Source organism: Vidua chalybeata, chromosome 1 (assembly GCF_026979565.1).
Source record: "Vidua chalybeata isolate OUT-0048 chromosome 1, bVidCha1 merged haplotype, whole genome shotgun sequence".
Classification (NCBI taxonomy): domain Eukaryota; kingdom Metazoa; phylum Chordata; class Aves; order Passeriformes; family Viduidae; genus Vidua; species Vidua chalybeata.
Genome location: NC_071530.1, coordinates 23,539,254 through 23,563,196, shown reverse-complemented (window position 1 = coordinate 23,563,196; position 23,943 = coordinate 23,539,254). Strand labels below are relative to the sequence as shown.

General features: G+C 38.6%; 1 protein-coding gene across 2 annotated transcripts in view; it reads left to right on the top strand.

The window, feature by feature from the left end:
• Positions 1–23,943, top strand: part of CDK6 (cyclin dependent kinase 6) — a 135,948-nt gene that overhangs the window by 97,712 nt on the left and 14,293 nt on the right. For both annotated transcript variants that reach the window (XM_053939305.1, XM_053939312.1), the window contains exons 6-7: positions 18,929–18,979; positions 22,844–22,979. In XM_053939305.1, the coding sequence (XP_053795280.1) occupies positions 18,929–18,979; positions 22,844–22,979 (187 nt within the window). The remainder of the gene's footprint in view (positions 1–18,928; positions 18,980–22,843; positions 22,980–23,943) is intronic.

Genomic DNA, 23,943 nt, shown 5'->3' with positions numbered 1-23,943 from the left:
CAAATGACACTTTTCAGCTCTTTTCCTCCCACAGTCTGAGGTTTGTATAAAGTCACAGCTATTTTAAAACAGCACATTTTAATTTTGGTACAGATTTATAGGCTTCTGCAGACATGGACACATAGAGTTTGTATCCTAAAATCCCTCAGTTAGATTCCCAAGGATCCTATTCTATTTACAGATCAGCAATAAACTGCTCAGTACTCAGGTGTTTGTGTTATGTACACAGAAACTCTTCTGCTTTGTGTGTCTTTTCTGTCCATGTGCACTGCTGATGACAGCATCCCCATAATAAAGCATTACTTCAAAAATTCCTTGTATGACAGCTCCAGTTTTTAAATTTCCTGTTTAGTTAAGCAGTTTGCAGTGACTTCTGGACATTTGGATGGAGTGTCATTATGTAATGAAAGAGTAAACGTATTTGTCATAGTGCCTGTTCTCTTTCTGATTTAAAAGTTCTGGTGCATGGATAGTAAAAACCAGTAGGGGAAGTTGTAAACTATGCTATGGCTTGCTACCTTATAAGACAGCCCTTCAGGGATACAGCTGGCAGGATTGACAGGGGCCTGAGGGCATGGGGACATCATTTGGCTTTTTTTTTAATGTTTAGCTAAAGATTTGAATTACTTATAAAAGTACTATACTTTGAGACTGAGCATTTTCCAGGCCAATAGGAAAGGGCTTTGTAGCTTCTACTCAGTGAACACCTCATTAAAGAGAAAGGCAAAAATGGGAGTGGTATGCACTTCTGTGTCGATACATGAAACTCTTGCTCCTAAGCAGGAAGCCGTGACCAGTGTTTTAGGGAAGAAGAGAATGTCTTCTTGCTTCAATTAGGTAATACTTAATCCAGGTGAATGAGGGTGAAAAGGGAAAAAGACTGTAATCCCAGATTCAGATCTGGGTGAAATGCTCTATAAAAGAAAACTCGGGTCACCAATCATGGATTCTCTTCTGAGTAGTCAGTCTTGAGAAAACATGTCAAAATATTTTGGTGCTTTGTTCTTACTTTATCTATACCTGCCCAGTTTTCAAAGCCACACTCCTGTATGATTTCAATGCTGCACTGACTAGGAGGTTGGTAGGTGTGCATGGGGGACTCGGTAGTCAGGCTATCTATGTAACAATTCCAGCTGGGCACATTTAACAATCAACTGAGCTTGTCTTCCTTTGGAGCAAATACAGAGCTAAAAATCATCAGAAGAGACTTATTAGTTTTTGTAGCCTCTGTTACATTCACAGCCTAGTCAAGCTGAAGAAGTCATACACTAGAGGCTGGCCATGTGACTACATGTTTACAGGCACCAATTCAAACCCAAAACTGGAAAGACAGTCCTCTCCCAAAACCCTTTTCCATGTCCCCAAAGCAAAAGTCAAACAGCATTATCTCAGTGCAACAAGCTTCATCTATCCAGGAGGGAAATTAATTCCATTCACATGGGTTTCTTACTGAGACTGTTCATGCACAAGCTCCATGGTGTTTTAATCAGCCTGCTGTTGGTAAAATCATCAGTCCCAGAAATTTATAAGCCACAAGATTGGCATCAATAGTATGAGGTTATTATTTTTTCATTTTTAAATATTAAATCATGTTTTTAGCCGTTGTCTCATTTTTCAGCCTACTCTGTCAACTCCTAATATATGTGAGACAGTTATTGCATTGCAAACTGTGCTTGAAAATTGTAATAGCAGGTAAGAGATGTGTGACTCTACTAAAATACCTATGGTGGGCCAAGTTCCCTGGTGGACACAAATAGCAGACACGGGGAAACAAGCTATTGGCATATAAGTCATCTTTCAGTGGTATAAATTTGTCCAATTAGAGGAGTTACATCAGTATGTGTAGAAAAAGCATGAGCTTGGGGACTTTGTTGTTGTAGGTAATGTATATGATATGTGATGATATCAAAACTCTGGTGATGTGAACACTGGATTTGGGACCTACAGGCTGCTTAGAATCATAAAACATTAGGTTTTAAAAAACTAGCAGTACACGTATTCATTCTTACTACAGTGTCTTAGGGTATTGAGTAATTCTAGATCATCTAAAGCACTAAAATATAGTAAATCTTTATTCCCCTTTCCAAACAAGCCATAAGTTATTACAACACTTTGAAGTGCAGTCATCAGATCTTTTGCATGTACTTTCCTGGGTCATCTACAGAACCAGGTGGTAGAATGGGTCTGCAGAAGGAGACCATAAGAGTAGTGTGGCCAGCAGGACTGGGGAAGTGATTGTCCCTCTGTACTCAGCACTGGTGAGGTTGCACCTTGAGTTCTGTGTTCCGTTCTGGGTCCCTCACTTCAAAAAGGACATTGAAGTGCTGGAGGCTGTCCAGAGAAGGGAAATGGAGCTGGTAAAGAGTCTAGAAAACATGTCCCATGAGAAGCAGCTGAGGGATCTGGGGTTGTTGTGGAGAAAACAAGACTCAGGGCAGCAACTCACTGCTCTCTACAACTCCTGAAGGGAGATTGTAATGAGGTTTTGCTTTTGGATGGTCTTGAGGAATAATCAATCTGTAACTTTGCAAATGCATACCCAACGGGGGAGGGGGGGGGGAAGGAGATTCCTGACTCAAATTAAGTAACAGTATGTCATTACTTAATTCTTTATTTCCATTAATGTTATTCAATTATCCAAACCTTTAGGAAAACAGAAACATTTGTTTAAAGCCTGTAATCAACAGTAAAGTACCATACACAGAAACATTATCAGCAAAATACTTTGCAGTTGAATATAGAGCTTTTTTTTTATAAGTATAGGACATATTCCTGCCCCAGCCCAAGTGCATCAGTGATATGACTGCAATACCTGGGTTTGGATGGGAGCAGAGCAGAGAGACTACATAGTCATATAAGCCACCGGAAACAGAACTGTCTCAAACTGAAATCAGTTGATAAAGCCTGATTTAGCCTGATTTCTATAGGAAAGGATTATATTCCTTGTCTTTTTAAAATTATCTTTATTTGCACACCATTGTGAATTTTCTACAGACTGGTATTATAACTTCTTGCTGTGTGTATGGATAATGCCGATGAAATCCTGGACATACTGAACGTGAGAAAGAAAGACAACTCTGAATGATAGTAATGAAGACTTCAGTTTTATTTTACCTTTCTGCACATACAAGAACAGTACCAAGAACACAGTCTCCTCTGAAAGGAGGCTCTGAAGATAAGGAGCCTCTAAAATATGAATACTGCAATGCAATGAATTGTGAGTCATATTTCTATGACACAGTATCATTTCAGATGCATCTTAATTCCTTGTCAGTTACTTCCCTGTGCTTCAGCATATCTGATTATTTAGTCCTCACTGTTTAAGTGAACACAGTAGCTATGCAGCATTAGGAATATTTGGCTTTGCCTACTAGACTCTGTATTCCTCCATATGGAAAATTTCTACTTCTTTTCAGTTCTTAGCTTAACTTTTCCTTCTCGTGCTATGTTCTCTTATTTTCAACACATTTCTGAATTTCTTTCGAAAGCAGAGAAAAGATCTGTAAAATATATTTTCAATCTTCTTTAGGTTGGAAAGAAGAGGGAACTAGAGAGAGCAGCAGAGGAATCTGTTAACAAAAGAAAAAATAGGATGCATAACTGGATGTTGGGCAGGAAGGTATAATAAAACCAAGACAGTAGAGCCATGGCAAAAAGCAACTAAGTAAGTACAGCCATGAATGCTGCTTATAAGTTAGGTTTTCCATATAAACTGCCAAGCATTTTAAATGTGGTTTAAGAAAGAACTGGTCTCTTTATCATGCAGCAGTTTAGACATAGACCTTGCAATCACATTATCTGGTGTTTTCCAGTGAACCTTAAACCAACATATCTAGTGGACCAAGAGCTCCAAAGTGTAATCATTCACTTGTGTGCTCGCTTACAGTTAGATCTTGGTAGCAGAAAGAACTAAAATAACAACTTCATTTTTCTGTTTTGTCTTTTGTTCTGACAAGCAATGGTGGATGTTGCAGCTTAGAACTATAAAAGCTACACAGCTTAATTTGCAACCTTTGAACCAAAGTACCGTAAAAATCTGGCCTGAGTTTGTTTCTGCCATTTTTGGAAATTATCTTGTTTTGTTACAAGAATGATTTAAGTTACAAGTGCTGTGAAAGTTCACCACAGTCCAGACCAACTGTACTGGGAGAAGGTTTGTTCCTTAGAAAGATCTTGTCAGCATTCAAAATTCTGTGCTTTGCACTTTCTATCCTTTATTCTTCTGCCATTCATGTGCATAGGGGTGTGTGGGAGGCTGGTCATTTTTCCAAACTAGACCTAATAAACTGGGATTTTTTTCTTCCTCCCCAGATAAGTGGCCAGCCTATTAGGAAATTTTTTTCAAGTATTTTTAAAGTTGAATGGACACAAGCCACAGTTTAACTTAGTGACCTTAGTGATCTGATGGAACAATAATGACATTCTGCTTCACACTTAAGGAAACGTAACATAAAAGGAAGCAGAAGACTGCACTTGTTCATGTTATTCCAGTTTTTTGGATAATGAGGATTGTTTTCTGTTTAACATGACATCTGTTTAACGTGACATCCATCCATTGCATTGGTTTTAGGCAAAGAACAAACACACCTTAATAGAAGGGCAAACAGTCAGAATAATGATATAAGTACCGATTAAGAAATAAATGTGTTTCCAAGACAGCATCACCTCATTAAAACTAAAATACCATATTGCTTTTTAGCTCATACTTTCCCTCAAGCCTTTTCTAGTTGATATCTGTTTGTCTGCAGTTGGGGTGATTGATAGCCGTTAGTCAATTCCAGCAACTGTATGGGTTTGTGGTTGGAGATGGGTGGTAAGTGCCAGGCCATTCACTTGTGGTTTTGCTTCTAATTTCCAGCTGTGCCAGACTTTTAGTCAGAGGAATAGATCTGTTGGTAAAGGAAACCGTTGATAAACCATAGAAACCAGAAACTGCCATACTACCCATGACAAAAAACCAGAAGGGAACCCTGGAGCAGTACTGCAGAGCCCCACAGAAATGGTGTTAGCTGACCAAGTTTAATTTGACTATTTGGTTCAGGTGTGGGGTCATGTCAGGCAAGGCAGTGGCCAAGGGACCAGGATTGGGACCGGGTGGCTCTGGGCTGGCAGCCAGTGGCTGCACACAGTGCAGATAGTACCTCTTGAGAGGTCTCCTCCTGGAGAGTTTCCCATAGCTTCCACATTGCAGGTGGCACAACACTAGTCTAAAATCCCCCTGAACACATAGTCCTTAAAAATATATGCATTCCTTAGAGGTCCAATATTCCAGTCTGACAATATGAATTGGTCTCGCCAGAGGTCAGAGGAAAAGAGCTTGTGGTTAAGAGAAAGACCACAACATGTCAGTCATGATGTAAGTATTTGTAAGTCCTTGGTATTAACATTGTAGAGTTTGGAATGGATATTTGGAAATGCAGCTGGCAGCAGAAACATCTGGATCTGAGCTTGCTGTGTACAGTTGCTGTCCAGTTGCTGTGAAGGTGCACCACCTTTGTGTCCTCTAGAGCACCTCAAAGACAAGTTCATACCTGCCATAAGCCAGAGCTGTCTGAGGGCTGCTTTGGTGGGATCCCCAGCTGCAGATTGTTTTTAGCAGTCACTCCACTAGCCAGAGAACAGGAGAGAAGCAGAGCAATGTCATCCATGCCCCTTGCTCTCTAGCCTGAAGAGGGATAGCCAGCTGTACACTGCCCAAAGACTTTCTGTTTGAAAGGGTCTCCTGGCTCTTGCACACAGAATCCCTCTGCAGGAACTTGGCTGGGAGAGTCTTTGCTTTTTTGCCTAGAGTTTGGCCGGGGGAACCTCTGTGTACTTTTGTTTGACTCGTAATACAACTAAACATTGTTTTTATTTACTTTTCTCTTTCATAGGAAAATGGCTACAAAATGGTATTTAAATTCCTGGGATCCTTTCCTGGTCACTGGTGCACTCTGGAGAGGAGGGAAAAAGACTAGACTTTAACTGTGATTCATGTTGCTGAGCTCCCAAGTGTGGGAGTTTTTTTTCCAAATTGAGTGTCTAGTCAGACATGTTGATCCGGGCAGCCTTTACTGAATTTTCTGTGTTTGATTGTCCAGAAAAGTCTAAAAATCAGTTACTATTGGTCAGTCATAAAGACAATATGTACTAGTTGAGAAGTATATAGAATTAATCTGCCTCATATTTGAGTTTTTCAGCAGCTTCAGACTACCACTTCTCAATATGTATTGATCAACAAGGCTGTTAAATGTTCTTTATAACTAATAAAACCCCATAAATGTGCATGAGAGAAGTGGAAAGCAGACCTAAAGGAGCAGACAATCTCTGGAGTTTAAAAACAGCTAAGGATAAGGATAGCAGAGCAAAACATAACAGCTTTCTGAGACGTTGTACTATTTTGTACCAAGTAAATAATTGGCTGTGAAAGAAGACCTCAAAATGTCAATGAGAAAGCAAGTTTGATATTTAGATTCTGGAAAACAATTTCTCCAAGGAAATCACACTGCCCAAAGGCAGGGCAGTAAGGCAGGGTTGAGGCCACTGCAGAGAACTTGCCAGTCTGTGTGTTGCATATGTCAAAGACCTAGACAGAGTCCTAACTTGGTGAGGAAGGGAAGTGGCGACAGCCTCTCCTGCATGAATGTGCCACCTGCCACAGAGCACCACATGTTACCCACGTAACCACGTACCAGCTAGAGCTGCCTTTACCATCAGGAGCCTGGTGTTGGCAGGATACAGCTCACCCTAAGTCACAGCAATTCCTGTCCCTTCTTCCTTTGAAGCCATAGTTTGCTTTGTGATATGAAAGCACGTGTTGTTGCCTTCTTCTGATTTTTGTTTGCACACGGCCTGTGGCACTGCCATTACATTTGCTTGCTTGCTCTGCCTGACCTGGTGGCCCTGTACAAATGGGTCCATGTGAGACACAGCCACCATGGTGTGCTGCTGACTGCTAGAGGCAGAGCCAGGATTTTACAAGCTCTTGGTGTCAGCATGTGACCTGCCTGGCTGTTCTCTTGTGCTTGTGGCATGCCTCGTTTTGCAGTGTTTTAGGAACTGTCTGTCTGGCATGGTCAAACCATGTGACTTCTTCCAGAAACTCATACAAAATCTGCTCTGCTTTCCTTTTATAGATGCACTGAATGAATTCTGTCCAGATGCAGCTCTTAAGACAAACTCTGAGAAAGTATTTCTTCTTTTACTTAAATATTCTCCATATTCATAGCCTCTCTCCTAACATATCAAAGTTTGCCAGTAGTAAGTGCTTTAGGAATATAGACATTTGTCAAATACGAATTTGATCCAAGGGATTACTTCATTTCCACTCATTTATTCAACTGAGCTGGAGTAAATTGGCATGAAGATTCAGTTACTATTGATTTTCACCGAGTCTGAATCAGTTACCTAAAGGTACATGACTCAGTGAGCTATATCATCCAGAATTTCACCAACTACAGTGAATTATCATATCTTTTTTATTAGATTATGTCCATGAAACAGGTTTTATAATTATGTCAGTACACCATACACACTGTTCTACACAATTTAATAATTTTTAAGTGCTCTTTATATCCAAATAATTTGGGAGCAAGCTTTCAGCATCTAAAGAAGTATACATCGCAGGAGATCTTTGTGTAATGTTTCTATCTGTAGCTGTTAAATTAAGTCTGTTTGGCAGTGATGAATCATACTCTGCCGCTGTAAGAATGAAGGTACTCAGGTAAACCTAGATCTCATCAGACCATTAGCAGTTCAAGACTGCATGCACAGAGTCAGAACTGTATTGTAGGTGGGTGTCCTACCTACTCAATCACAGAAACAGACTTGCTTGCTTCTCTCCTGCCTTGGAATCATTTTTCCATTCCTGTGAAGTAATTGCAAAATGAGAGGTAGGTGTTGCTCATCTCCTAGATCTTTTAAGAGTTTGATTTTGAGGGCATTTTGCTGGAAAGTGCGAGCAGAGTTTAAAGAGGGCCTAGACTTTTTAGCAAACTCTTTATTTTTGGCAAACATACCAGCCACAACTGTATGAAAAGCAAGGCATAAAATGGCTTACCACAGGAGGAGGCTTTTACTTGACTATTCACTTGTTCCAGAAGAGGATTATGTTTTTTTCTTTAATTCTGAACAAATTGGGTTGTTTTTTTTTTTTGAGAAATGACAGCCATCTCCATCTGGATCTTGAGGAACTCCTTGTAGTGGGCATAAAGGTGGTGAACATTGTGGTAAAGTGGGGACAGAAGAGTTCAAGATATGGAGTGATTCAAGGAGCTACATGTGCTCAGTATTTCAGAGACTGAGGGAATGTTCATTTTGTAAAGACAGAGTTGTGTGCTCTTCCCATTAAAATGATGTCAAAAACCAATAGAGCTGTGCCCCAGACAACACAAAAAGCTTATGGTTCAGTAATGGTAAAGCAGAGATAATAGCATAAAGATTGTTGCAAAAAAAAAATTTGGAGAGCCTGGTAGCACACAAATCTACAGCACAGAATGTGCTGCAGTCACATAGGGGAGGGTGGCGTCTGAGCAGTGTCATCACCTGGAAGTTAGGTTTTCAGTTTTCTCTTTAATATAAAAATTAACTCTTTCTTTTGGTCAGGATTCAAGCGGGAAAAAAAGATTTTATGTGAAAACACTAAAAGCTGAACAGGATAAATAACCAGAGAGCTCCTAACAGATGAAGTCAGATTACTATGCACTGTCATGGGCCAGTGAATGTAGATCTCACAGCTTCTCTGGCCTGAGTCCAGTGTATTGCATGGGACAAAGTATTGCTTAGGGCAAAGTTGTATCTCGTTTAACTGGCCTTTGAAAACTGTATCAGTTTTCCTTGCGTGGTTGCTGTACATAACTTTCTACCTTTAATATTTATCTCAAGCTTTTCTGCAGGTGTTTAGTAATTCACTATAAGCCAGCACAGCTGATAAAAATTAAAGTATTTTCTTCACACCATCCTTCTAATCCACTTTCATGTCTTTTGACACTCAGACTCAGCAGCTGGGGAAAAAGGTTGAAATTGAAATTTAACCTCTGCTCATGTAACAGTTTGCCATTTAGTACTGAAATGTTTTGCCTGCCTTTCTTGTCTAAAGGCTTATAATCCATTTACAGAATTTTTTTCTGACCAAGGGTGTTTTATTGCAGCTGAGGGTGATGAGATGTATTAGTTGTGGGTGGGCACAGTTCTGATGTTTCAGGTTTATCTGAAAATTTAGAGAGGCTTAGAGCAACAGGTGCCATTAACACATAGTATGGGGGCAAATGAAGTGATCACAGATCAAACCATGTACTTGACACCACATAGGAGCAGCTGAAGCCCAGATGGAGAGAAAACCCAAGGATTTTGTCTCTTAGCCTTTAATGTTTTACCAGAAGGGGAAAAAAAGTCACTTTTCTTTAGACTTTATTCTGTATTGAGAATTTCATGTTCTAGATTGTGAAAAGATCTTTGAATTCTCTATTTCCCTCCAAACATGGAAATTTGCCATCTATGGAAGCTCCCTTTTCTGAAGTTTCACATAGTGCCCATGTGCAACCTCCATTACCTCATTGTCACTCTTGTCACTGTACTACTGCAGCTGACAGAAAAGATTGACTTACAGATTTTTTCTGATGCTCTTATAGTCAGATACGTGCTTTTTTGCCTTACTCTTCCTAGTTCTAGAGTCTGTTGGTGGGGTTTTTCTCAGGGTTAGACTAGTAATTTAATCACATAGATGTACCATTTTCTGTGTTGCTCATAATGGTGAAAATAAATCATTTATGACATTATCCTTTCACATTATTTTGTATTAAGTATTTAGAGTATAAGCTCTTTTATCCATTGAGTAAACTTTTGTCTGTGACGCTCATTGCTTAGCATTACTAAGATAGATATAAAGCCCAAGAAAACCTGGGAACACATACTTGGATGTTAATTTACTCAGTATCTTTGGGGAGATGAGATGAACCAGTGTGTAGACTGGTGTATGTGTTTGTAACTTTCTTTTCCCTTTGATAAGGAAGAATCATAGGTAGGTAAGAGTCAGTTTCCTTTGGGCAATAGTTATGTGTGCATACTCTTTCAGTGATACAAGAATGATAACAAGGTTAGACATTTGGTTTAAAAGAATTTATTCCAAGAGAAGTCAACCTAATGGCACAAAACCTTTTAGCTTAAAGCTGTGCCATGAAAGCAGTCCGAATGAAAATATATCCAGTTTGTGGAACATTATTGAATTTTAATTAGAGGGCTTCAGACTTTAAAACCTGTTCTATATCCATCCCATTGATTAAAACTTGTCCAGCATTAGAGGCACTCTCAAGCAAAGCCCATTTTAAAAGGGGTTTTTACACCAGTAAATATAGTAAATGTCAATGGGTGAGCTTTCTTGAAGTCATCTTGGCATTGCAAGAAAAATTGTGGAACTACAAAAAAATGAATTAATTCTGTATTTCTGAAAACTGTGATTTGAAAAGATTTTCACAGTGAAATTTCATACAGGATAAAGGAGTGGATACTTCATGTAGAAGACTGCTTTCATTTCATTTATGTATTTGATAAAGACTAGGAACAGACTGAAACTCCTTTTGCTTGCCATGAAGGTTGTTCTTTTGCTGTGATATAGATGTTCTAAAACCATTTCTTTAAAATACAGCATTAAAGAGCATCTTCCTTCTGGCTAAAATGTGTCATTTTGGAGTGCTGTCTGCCAGATTTTTAAGTGAGGAGTAAATTATGAGTTAAATTAAAGAAGTGGTGAAAAACAGCTCTGACATGCTCTGGAGGGAGGCTATAGATCTGTTCAAGGAAAATGTGGGCAAATTTGTTCACAGGCATGAGGTTCTCTGCACAAACACACACACACTGCCTGCACAGTGTCCTGCACACTGATTTGCACCGTTGCTTGTTTGAATGAACAGGAGCGTGAGGAGCCCTCTGGGCTCCTATTCTTCCACATAGGACAGCCCTTATCTAATCCATACCTCAATTACTGCCTTAGACCTCACAATGGAGTTGGACAAGAAGGGCCAAGCCGTGTGACAGTTGTAAAGAGTGCACATTTTAAAGGGGGATATGAAATAAATTCATGAAAGAGAAGAGAATGCATCAAACTAAATAAGTGATTGTGGGAAGACCATGACCATATTGTATGTGTCATATCAGTATTCTTTTCAGGCTGCTTTCAAAAGGCAGAAGCCTGCAGTTCAGTTATGTCATTAAATTTCAAGCTGCTGATGGACAAGTAGATGTAGTTTAATTGTGCACAGTGATGAGATGGGTGTTTCATACACAGGTAGTTCAGTTATTGCTGGTAGAACTGTCAGTACAAACACTTCTTCCACACTGAGCAGAGACCACACTTTTTTTCCCTTCCCTTTTTCCAAGGTCAGTTGTGTATGTATTTACAGAATTTGTTTCAAACGTTGTCACAGTTTTCAAGGTGCCACTATTATATCATGCTTCCTGAGCTGAGATAACAACCTTAAAGCCCTAGTGAAATAAACCTACAAATCTTGCGGGGAAACAAATGTCTACAGATAAGAGAACTGTGACGTTCGTGATGAGAGAGTTAGTGAAGGACGCTCAACGCATCAAGGCTCTTCTATTTCAAAAAATAATGTTCAGTGATGAGTTCTGAAGCAGTTCTGCCCAGGAACAGATGAGATCTGCCTATGTTACAGCATATTCTGGTCAAAGATCGTATCTACACTTACCTTACTTTTGGCAACCTTATACGTGTGGGTATGTATATATGTATACACATATATATAATCTATGTATCCTTCTCTTGAAGCTTTTTTTTTTTCCTTAATAAAGGTTTGAAACCAGATCTCAGTTGGCATGAACCTGGGGTCATTGACGTCTGTGGTAAAGCTCCCTGTTATGTCAGTGGTGGGGGACAAGTCCCATCATTCTGTTCCAAGTTCACCTGGGACTATGCTTACCTGAAAGGTATCAAACAAATTTTAAGCACCCAGAAAAAGATTTCCTTTGCCAGTTCTTAAGGAAACTTTGAAGATGGTTATATTTTCTCTTACTTACGGAGATCATTATGTATATTGGAGAAACTTCACTCTACACAGTAGGCTGGCCCTGCTTTGGTCATAAAGCTGTACACAGTGCCTCTGTTTGGTTTCCCTTTTACTAACATTTCCCTTTCAGTTATGCATGCAAAGGGAACATCTGAAGTTGGGTCCTTCCTTGCTGGCTTATATCTGCACCCACTTCTGAATGCTTTCTTTGCTTCTTCAAGAAAGAGACCCCATATGTTTCTTGTGAACTAGACCAGATGTGCATTTGAGGGGTCAGAATATTATCTTTATTTCTAGAATTAATTTGCTTCATTTTGAATAGCAATAGGGAGCAAATTCAACACACTACAGAACTGGAAGTTTGAAAAATTACCTCTTTTTTTTATTTGCTTCTGTCTACTGGGTGACATGAGAAACTCCAGAGAAAATAATTATTGTTGTAGGTTTTGATGCATTAGATCTGGTTCTAATAATAGTTCAGTACTGACATAGCCCCATCTTAGAGTTCTTATTCATGATTGTGATACTATCATACTTGAAGAATGATAGATTTTTGAATGAAAGAAATTGGGCTTTTAAAGACTAAAATGAGAAACTCAAGGTGGCTGATCTGGTTTCTGTCAGATTTTAGCTGAAGAGTATTTCCTCAGTCATAATGTTTATCTATGTCATCTTTCTTCTTACATATTGGAGGAGAGAAGGTAAGTTTTGTAAAAGTTTTGAGCAATTTATGATCAAGTATAATAACCTCTACATGAAGTAACTTCTTCCTATGCAATGTCTGGCACCCACCCACACAGAGATACTATTAAAGGGAAAGGAGAGAGAGAAGTACAAGAAAATGTTAAGTTTAAAATGAGAACTCTGAATTACACAACAGCTGAGCAAGTCACTTTTGACTGGAAGTGGGTAACTGTCCAGAGTGTGAAATCTTGTCAGCATGGCATGTTTTCAGAGTAAAGTTTCATACTGCACCTTATTCATCTTACAAACCAGAAAGGCCAATGATCTTCATTTTTAAAAGGTGATACTTTCTTTTTTGCTTTACTTTCTCTTTTCATGCCTGTAGTACAGACTTGTGCAGGCAATTTGTCAAAGAGAAACAGTGGTAGCAACAAGAGTGGCTAGGAATCAGCTCAGAAATAATCCCTCTGAATAAAGGTTTCCACAGGACAGTCCAGATCATGTTATTTCTAGTCATCTCATAATTTCAGTTTTAGGTCATGTATGGCTTTACTTCTTAAAATGAAAATATTCTCATCATAACAAGTAACTAAGAATCTGACAAAATTATTTACTAGCTATTCACATTTTGTAATATGAAAAGAAAAAACCCAGCCCATCCTTTTAATATATCTCTGACTATATAGTTTGGCAGGTTTCCCATTACATGATGTAGGATTCCTTGGCAAATCTTACTTGGCTTTCGCTTTTTTAGATTCTTCACCATCACTTTATTGCTCTTACACACACAGACATACAAACTCCTTAGACTTAACTTCTGCAACATGATCAGATTCTAAAATTTCATGTGCAGCTTCCATGTACCCTTTTTATACCATTTCTCTTTACATTTTTTTCTTCACTATGTAAAGTAATCATGGACTTTCAACACCTCCCTCATTTTATATAATGCCTTCAAAGCTGCAGTTACGTATTCCGAATTCACTGCTCTTCTTCCTAAAACAACTTCTCAGCATCTTCTCAACCAGAGTGTCTAAGCCCTGCTTGCCCAAATATTAAGTTGTACCCTTTCCACCCATTATGTTTTTCTCATTTTAGGGAGTTCTTGTAGGACTTCCCTGAGTACACATGGATCACCAATATACAGGGTTTTTCACTAGGAATATTGTATATATTCAAGTTAGCAATTGAGAGATTATCCTTATAATTTTTCTGCGAGAACAAGGAAGGGGATGGAATTCCTAACTTCTGTTGTCACAGTGAGCAAATGGACTAGCAGAAAGAATCTAGGTAGTTACTTTGTATGTTATTTATTACATATCTGGAAAGATACTAGACTTGTCTAGCTTTGGAAGCACTTGTATTGGCAATTCCAGAACTGTCATGAGAGCACATGTTTTGGTTAGAAAGTGAATTTCTTACCTTTTTTTCACTCATCAACACCTTCTTTCTTCACATGACCTTTCTTCCATGTGTCCATTTTACCAATGTCAGAAATGGAAAGATAGTTTCCAATCAAAATCTCACTAATTAGTAAAAAATGTCAGTCACTGTCAAAAAACCTGCAGAAGTCTTTTCCTGTGCTGCAGTGCATGTGGTTTTTTTAGGTTTTTTTCCTTGTGTCTCCATTATAGTTTGACTAGAACAGTGCTTATCAGGATCTTTAATTCCAATCTTTATGAAAATTCTAATTTTCCATATGAAAACCTTTAGATTTTCTTTGCTTTGTAGACCAAAGACTGAAAATAAAATCTAGAAGTAATATGGCCAGTTTGCAGTTAAAACTCATTTATCTCATGCATGTCATTGCATTCTCATTTTATACAATACTTTAAAAATTGCTTTGCATGTCTGTAGAGTTGCACCAGGGAAAATTGTTTCAGGGAGACTTGCTTAGGAAATGTTTATATCTCAGTTTTTATTTACTGAGTAGTACAGACATGAAACACAATGTCTATAAAATAAAGTACTCAACTTTTCAGACACTAATATCCACTTCAGATAGAAAGAATATGCAGTGAAGCATGAGCAAAAGCTGAGCTAAGTCATGGACAAGAGAAAAAAACTCTAAAGTTGGTAAATGGTTAAATCTACTTTGTTCAGCTACATATAAGCGTGAGAGCCTTTTGGCCAGAAAACTAATGGTGCAAGCCCTTTTAAACTATAAGCAGATGGTAACATTTCAGGATTTGTAGGTTTTCCATTGCAACCTTACACTGTGATATGTATTTTTATTTCTGTACTATCACAGAATCACAGAATGGTTGAGATTGGAAGGACCTCTGGGTATCATCTGGTCCAAGCCCAGGCAGGATCACCTAGAAATAGTTGCCCAGGACCGTCTCCAGATGGCTTTTGAATATCACCAAGGTGGGAGGGTCCACAACCTCTTCGAGCCAATGCTTGGTCACCCCCACAGTAAAAAAAATGTTTCTTTATGTTCAGAAGGTGTTCCTGTGCTTCTGCTTTCACAATGCAGACTCATAGCTAATATCCATTTAATTGTGCAGCTGCACATTTTGTACCTCAAGAACTAAGGTACCTGCTTATTGGCTCAGGAGGGGTTTATTTTAGCAGGACAGCCTAAGCAATACAATGCCTCCACCATATCTTCCTATCTGTGTGCTAAGGGCATTCTGGTCCTACAGCAGACGCGAAAAGGCTCTTCCTTCATACAGTGGGCATCATTTCAGAGGCAGTGGGTAACGGCCTACCTCCAAAGCCAGGAGGAGGAGTAGCCAAACAAGATGGATACTTGCATATTCCCTGTAACTTTTTCCTTGTTCTGTTGCCCTGGAAAATCAAAGCAGCAACAACCAACAAATGTGGGAACCATCTGAGAGCACCTGAGCAAACAGGGAAATTAAATGTCATAGGTGCACTCCAAATCTTCTTGTCCCATCTTCCCTACTTGGTGTGCGTTCAGTAACATCAATGGTGTTGGAGCCTTCAGAGCATGGATTTTGTAGCAAGCAAAGTCAGGGATGTTTGAGAGGATTGAGGAGCCACACAAAAGGCAAGTACATCCCCATGGATAGTTCTTTCATCCATGGGAATGTCCCTCTTTCCTGAGATACTTGTACTCACAGATTTTAGGTGTTTTTTGAAGCCAGAGGGCAGACTCACATCCCCTGCCCCAGGACGCAAACCCATCTCCATGCCTTTTCTGAAGAAAAAAAGAAGGAATTCTACAAAATCAGGCTCCAGAGTTTAACCAGTCTTACACAGATTATGATTGCAGAGAGGAGAACATATGCTCAAGAAAGGACTTCTGGATCAAGCTTGCACAAATAAACCTCAGGGAGTGAGTGGGTGTATGAGTCAAGTGAAAGATACCAAGAACAAAGGTGAAATTTTACTTTTCTGTGGCTGCTGAGTGTTCTCAATTCAAAAGTGGTGGGAGAGCTGATGTCCACCTTTAGGAATGTTGATGTGAAAGTTTTTATGTGACTTGCAGAGTCACATAAAGTGACTTGACGTGAAAAAGTCTCGACGTGAAAGTTTTTATGTGACTTGCAGAGCTGTCAAGTCATTACAAAAGAGTAACTAGTGCCAGAATATGAAATGAGAGCTTCATGCAGCTGCTGATGAGGTGAATGTATTTCCCCAATCATCCATCCAATATTCCAATTGAACCTCAAGCCAAAATTCACGAGGCAAATTGCATTATATTAGTGATGCCTAACGTTGAGTTGGCATCCTGTTATAGTCATGATGGTGGGATGGATAGGAGGCTGAAAGATGAACTAATAACACTTAATTTTGATGAAATATCAAAATATTTTGGAAGGTCACCTTGTGTTGTATAATTACACTTTCAAAAGAAATTTAAATTCTTGCTTCAGCCCTTAGTGAATTTGAGACAGCAGCAATGATGGGAAAAGCCTTCCTTAAAAATCCCAAGAATTGTACTTGTTCTGGCATGATACTGCCTTAGGTGATTTGCGAACAAGGCTGCCATTGCCAGACTTTCACATTAATGCAAGATTCAGCATACGTTTTAAAACATTAAATCAGCTTTCCATTTGCATATGTATGATTGTTTGAATGTGTAGATTTTGTTAGTTTAAAGGGCCCCAATAATCTAATGCTGGAGCCAAAATTAAATATTCCGAGCAACTGTATGTTAAATAATTTCAAGCAGTAGTTCCAGTACTTGCAGTATTGCTTGACTTTGGAAGATACAGTGTGTGTCTGCTGCCACAAGCAATGCTAGGATTGTAGCTACTAAATGTTCTGAAAATCAGGCTCAAAGCTTAGGGCAGAAGTAGAGCTCCTGTCTGAGTGGGTTAAACTTTGGGTTTTTGTAGAAGCCTGTATTGCTGTCTACCTTAAAGTTTAAAAAAACGCAGAAATCCCAAAGTATGAGTTACAATGGCCTTGTCAGAGTGGCTACATTTAGTAAATATCATGTGTATCTGGGAAGCAAAACATCCCATTATTTATGATTTATTCACAAACAAAATAAATAAAGTTCTTTATGGACAAGTAAAAGGCTACCACATTTTACCTCATCAGCTCAAATCTCATGTCAGATGGTTTCAAATCAGATTTGATTAAATTGTTCTCTCAATGTTCCTGCACAAAGCAGTTTGGAGTATAAGTTGATATGACATGACCTGAATGGCAGCACACAAGAAGGAGGTAAAATGCATGTTTAGTTCACCAAAGAACAGCATGTCTGTCAGTGCACTGCTTTTTCTTGGTGGCCCAGATTTCTGCAGAGATTTTCATGTCTAACTAAGAAATGTCACAGTGCTCTGTGTCCCCTTATTGTATTTGGAAGGGACCCACAAGCCACGCAGTGACATGGAACTCTGCTGCTTTTGTGAGAGTGTCAAGATGGAAAGTGCCATTTCTCAGTATTAACTCATGGTTAGCAAAAGGAGATCCAGATCCTCCATCCGCTCCTGCATATGGGCAGTGAGAGGGGAAGGACCATAGCTGACTACTCCTTGTTCTCCAGTCTAGATGGGAGAGATCTTCTCCAGCAGTGAAATGATGCCTTTGGCTGTCACAGGTGTCAAGAACTTGTATCACACAGAAGAGGAGTATGTGGAGAGAGGCAGGAGAATGAGTGTTCCTCCATAAGCAAAAGCTGCCAGTGAAAGCAGGGGGCTATGCACTGTCTGTCAAGTCACTGTGTCTCAGCTGAACAGTTCTAGAAACTGTAACCATGAGTTCACAACATACTCTGTACTTAGAGAACCGAGATCCAGAAGAGAGGGCAGCCTAGCTATCAGTCAACCCAAGTTACAGTCTCAGTTTGCAGTGTGTGTGGGTTGTGTTTCTTGGAGTAATCTACCATTTGTTGAACCAAAATGGTACACGATATCTGTGGCCTGATCTTCACAGATCCCTCATTCTTGGCTGGATCCTTACTCATCAGTAAAATGTAAAATGTCTTGGGAGTTTCAACATGAAATTGCACTGTTGTTTAACACAAAGCTAGCAATACAGCCATACTGCCATAAAAATCAGAATTTAATATTTTACATTGGCATTGTGGGGTGATAGCATCTTATACATGATGAGTGAAAATATTTTAAATTGCACTTTGAAAAGAAAAAGTGTGTCTGCAAGTATTTTTAGTCACTTTTTTTTTTTTCCTTGAAAACCTTCGGACATTCAGCCTAACAATTTGTTTCTTTCCTGAATGTATCTTTATTTATGCAGCAGAAGTTTTCCTCTACTTCAAGGTAAATTCTGTACTGTTTCACACCCCATTGTTTACAGACCTTCATGAATCCATTGTCATTTATTTGACCTCTTAAACCTAGGAGCACATTTCCAATATATAGTATGCAAGAAATTTAATTTTCAATTTATATTCATAATAATTAATCTCTAATGTTACTATGTTTTAATGAATTGCATGACATTCACTCTGTTTTTGTCTCTCTTAGCAGCTATTTTAGTGTTCTTTGTAATGAAAACTATTTTGTTAATGATATAATTCATAGGACAGTATTAGTTGAGGGAAAATTATGTCATTCATGCAAAAGGTCACAATTAAATATTCAAATGTAGTGTATTCAAAAATGCGTGTCATCTGTCCTCTTTTGTTACCAGTTTTAGTAGAAACTTGAAAGGTTCACTCACAGACTGGATAAAGCATGGAAGCAGAAGATACAAAGTCTCAAAAAAACCCCACATTTTCACCCTACATTGGCAACTGTCAATGACATATAAAAATTTACATTAATTAAAGCAAGTCACATCCTAAAAACTTTTTTTTTTTCCAGACCACTCTTCCGTGGAAATTCAGATGTTGATCAACTAGGAAAAATCTTTGAGTAAGTAATAACTAATTGGCTTATGTCAGTATCTGTTTAACATTGAAACACTATGAGATTTCTTTGCCATGTTTTTATGCAATAATGTGACTAGAACAAAGTATTCCTAGAACATATTTCCTAGTGTTATGGTATGCAACATGATATTTCCATGTATTCTGTGTCAGAGTGGAAGGAGGAAGCAACATGGAATATAGTTCTGCAAAACTGATAGCCATCATCAGGAATTTATGAGACTTCTGTGTTTGGGCTTTTTAAGTCTCTTAAACATACTGTGCATGTACCATTCATACATATTCATAAACAGTTAAGTCCAAGAGATTTTCTTCATGCAAACAAACACAGAGGCTTTATTTTTTTTGTTTTACTCCTTTATGCATTGCAGAAAACAACATTAGAGTACATTAAAAGCTGAAATCTCTAAGATTATTACCAACAGCATCTTTGCAGAAAAGACTTCCAAACATCCAAAAATATGTTAGTTTTTAAAATTTATTGTGTAGCCTGTTAACAGTCCATATTTTGGTCTGGAAAGTAACTGTGAGAACTGAGGGAATATCAGCATTTTAACATGTGTTTTCTCAGCGATGATTTTACGTTATTTTAAAACCATTTTACAGTTTTAGGAGTTTGTGTTCTTCAGATACGTCAAATAAATTAAGGAGGCAGGTAGACTCTAAACTCTCTGAGGTGGAATATTTCTTATCCAAAATTAAGTTATTGATATTACCAATATGATAATTATGTAGATTATTTTGCTTTTTCTTGTAAAAACTCTTCAGACTAAGGAACATTTTTGTATTTTTAAGAGGCATGTAAATTTAAGATCTGATGTACATATCATGTAGTTAGGAAATCAAAGCCACACAGAGCTGGTACCAATCCAGAGAACAAATGCGTGGTTGCCTCTGCACCTCTGTCTTCCCTTTCTGTATGGAGGGGCTGCAGGGATCCAGGGATCTGGGTGAAATAAGAAGTAGATAGCACAGAGAGAGAGTGAGAAGTATTATTCCTAAATGTTATTTTCTTGAAGATATTCCAAAGAGAAGATAGCAACATTTCTAAGAAAAGCTTAAACTGAACAAATAATGAATTTCTCTGTTTAACCATTTTTCCAGTTCTCAAATAATAACAGATCTGTTTCTAAACATTTTCATTATTTAATGTGGGGTTTCAAAATTGCAGGTCTTGATTTCACAGAGTTGACTTCCCTTTCCTGCATACCATACCATGAGTATGTGACTCACTTGTGTGGTTAATTTGTCATGCGCTAAATAGCTCTTCCTGCCCAATCCAGAAAAATCAGTCCTTAAAGCTGACTTTTTTTCTTCTGCCAAAACTACTACTTTAGTCCTACAGTATTCTTCTTCATTAAATGAAGACAGCTTTGATGCATACAATATATTTTACAATTTAAAAAGACACAGCTGTGATTTCTTTCATTTGCCCATTTAAAGGGGAAAATGAAAATTAACTGGGCTAGGATTAAATGCATAGCTGCTAGTGGCAGCCTCCAACAGGGATCTTTCCTCCCTAGGGGCTGAGATTACCTGTGCAGAAAAGAATTCACTAAGAAAAGAAAATGCTGTGCTAAATTTAGAAGAAATTCCTTATTGCACATCTACTTAAAGAGAAAGTTTGGGTTTGCTTCTTTTGTACAGTTCTTCCTAAACAGTTGAGAAGTTTCTGTCTTGGATTCTGAGAGGTTATGCCAAATAGTGTTTATTTTGTGTTTTCACAGCTGGAGAACCCCCTACAGTTAGGCCTAGCTCTTCTTGTAGGAGGGTTGTTTCTTTCTGCAGTAGTGACTCATTCTAGAGATCAGTTTGGACAGAAGGAAGTTTCAGGATTTTCGTGCAGTCTGGACTGATGCATTCTTTCAGATAATCAGGCTGTGGTCTGCCTTTGCTTTGCATGTGCATTGTGATTTGTGTCAGTAAAAATCCACTGTGTATGAGGGTAAATCCCTCATACACGGCTCGAAACATTTTCTTGCTTTTCCGGACACTACCAGCTTGTGGCATACCCTCGTAGATTTCAGGCTGAACTGCAATGGTTTGAACAGGCTTGTCTCCTATTGTGATCAATGGGAGTGGAAAGTACTCAGCATTTCTCAAGACCAGGCCTGAACCTTTGGCAGGAGGTGAAACTTACCCAAGCTACTCCCAAACTTAGTCACTGAAATAGTGATGCTACCAGACCATTACAGTGGGAGCAGCTCCTCAGACATTCATTATTAAGGGATTTTGAGTACTACATGTGTGTAACTAAAAATGTCTGTCCTTTGCACTCTGTCTTGTCTAGCCCACCCCTCTCTGACAGGCTGGTTTCTTGTCATTAGCTTAGCCTGTGCCTGTGCTTATTCTGCCCCGTTCCTGCTCTGCCATGCAGTCATTGAAAACAGTGGGACTAACCAAACACATTTGAATGACAGGTTAAATGTCATTGTTATTTAGAATACTTAACTCTCCCATCTTCAATGCTATTTGTATTATATTTAATATGGGGCCAGATTCTGAAATATCTAATCAAAAGGCTTTAACTCCTGTGGCCAAGGAAGCTGCCCCATAGCCACTCTGCACCTGATAAATGGCAAATGTGGTTTCTCATACAGATTCAGCTTAGCGTTTCCCAAGAGCTGTGATATGTCCAGATGCAGTAGAGTTTAATTGTCCTGAGATTGTAATTGCTTTGCCCTTCCAGCCATGCTGTTATTTTGAGGAGATATTAATTTTCAGAGGTATTGCCAAATTACAATCTAAAATCCACATAGGTGAGGTGGGGTAATTCCATTACATTCATTGAGGTAAACCTATGATTTCCCTCCGTGTGGTTGACCCACGGCCTCACCCAGTCTTGTGACAAACTCTGAGAGAAAGGTCAATGCTGCTCCCTAGTGGCACTGGCCTTTGTGCAAGCCCAAGTATTCAGTGACATTGTTTTTCTGTTCTTTCTTGTCTTACCCTGCCAGTGTTCCCATTGAAAATCTCAGGTTTACAGGTTATAAAAATATTATTTCCATGAAACCAAACAAGTAATGTATGATCTTTTCCAGAATTTCCATCAGAAACTGGTTTTGAACCCCACAAATATTAACAGCAGACTAAGATGCGAAATGTATGAGACATAATTAATTGTTGGTGGTTTACCTACTATTTGATTTATTTGAGTTTTAGAACTCAGCATGATTATTTAGTAAGTATAAATATCTGCTATAATTTAAAGAATAAAGAAATAAAATACTTAAAGAAATTAAAATACTCTGTTAAAGAGTAAAGAAAAACTAAAATACAATTGAAAGCAAAACCACAAAGACACTCAAGTGCCTTTCCACTTCTAAATTGAGATTTTAAAACCCGTATTGTGAAGCAAATAAATTGTTTAAATTTGGGCAACAATTACTTCACATAGCTTTGAAGCATTATGAAACATCCCTTTTACTGCCTTACCCTCATCTTGACCCACACTCTTCTCTCAGTCCCCATTCTTGTGAAAAAAGATCCTAGCACGCAATTCCCCTTTGAAACTTACTGCTTTTAATCATCCTGGAGTGACATGTGTTGCACCATCCAGTCAAGAGCTAAGCAACTTTTTTCTAAAGCACTCAGCCTTTTTTTCAATAAAAAGACTCAGAAAATTGAGGCTTAGGCCAGAAAATTGTGCTAGCCACAAAATTATTTCTACCAAGCACATTGAGGGCCTATGTTTATCAGCTCCTATTCACAGAGATTATTGCACTACTGTACAATTAAACATTTACGCTCATTTAAACAAAAATACTTACAGAATGCCACTCATTGTAATCAATATGAAGGGAAAACTGCAGAAATGTTCAGACCTAACATTATGTTTTTCATTTCACAGGGTAATTGGACTCCCAGAAGAAGAGGACTGGCCTAATGATGTTGCCCTTCCAAGAAATGCTTTTACTTCCAGACCCGCACAACCTATTGAAAAATTTGTACCAGATATCGATGAAGTAGGCAAAGACTTGCTTCTTGTGAGTTTCTGTTTGTTGTTCCCTACCTCACATGACTGATGGCTCCCACTGTGCATGCAACTTGCCAAGAAAAAATGAAGTTTCCATTTAATGGAGTTAGTAAAAAAAAGTTAAAAATAGATAAGACAATTTGTGTTAATCTGTGAAACAACAGCACAAAGACATTGCCTTTGGCTCAAGAGGTGTCAGACCTGAGAATAGCTCAAGATTAGGAAACTAGGTCAGGGATGTATCTGTTTGACCTGTCATTAGACCTTATGATTAGACCTCATTACTGACCACTGCAGTGCACTGGAGCAGCCATCCTTACAGTATTGGCCTGATGTGAGTACAAACATGGATCTACCATTTTTGTGCTATAGTGGACCCAGTATAAAGCAGGAAGTAGACTGTAGTGGCAGATTACATCTGCTAGCCTTCTACTGAATGCTGAAAACTTTACACTTGGAATTCACCAATTGTTGCCTTTGCAAATGGCAAGATGTTGTTATAGATACATTAGAAATCCCAGTCCTGAAATTCAATCTTGAAATGGAATATAGGGAATGACCTTGCATCAGTTTGCTTCATGCTGTGCTTATTGAAATCTAGTTAGATTTGTTCTCTGGGAGTCTTCTAAAGATCTTGATTCATGTGAGCTAGGTAGAGTGCAATTCTTGAAAGACTTGATGCATCTCTTCAGAAGCTGCTGTCTCTGGCCAAGGTTATCTCAACAGCAGATGGTCCTGCAGTGTCCTCATGACAGCAGCAGAAAGCTGGACTACATCTGGACATGGGAAATGACAAGGGAGAAACACTGCTATGAGAAAAATCTGTTGTGCTTGCAGTCATCCTGGAAGTGGAAGCTAGATATGGGACAAGAATTAGATTCTAGGAACAAGAAGGAATATTATATATATGGCCGAGAGCTCAGTGACTTCAAGGCATGATGGGAGGGAGGGAGAAAGAAGATAAATATCTGTGC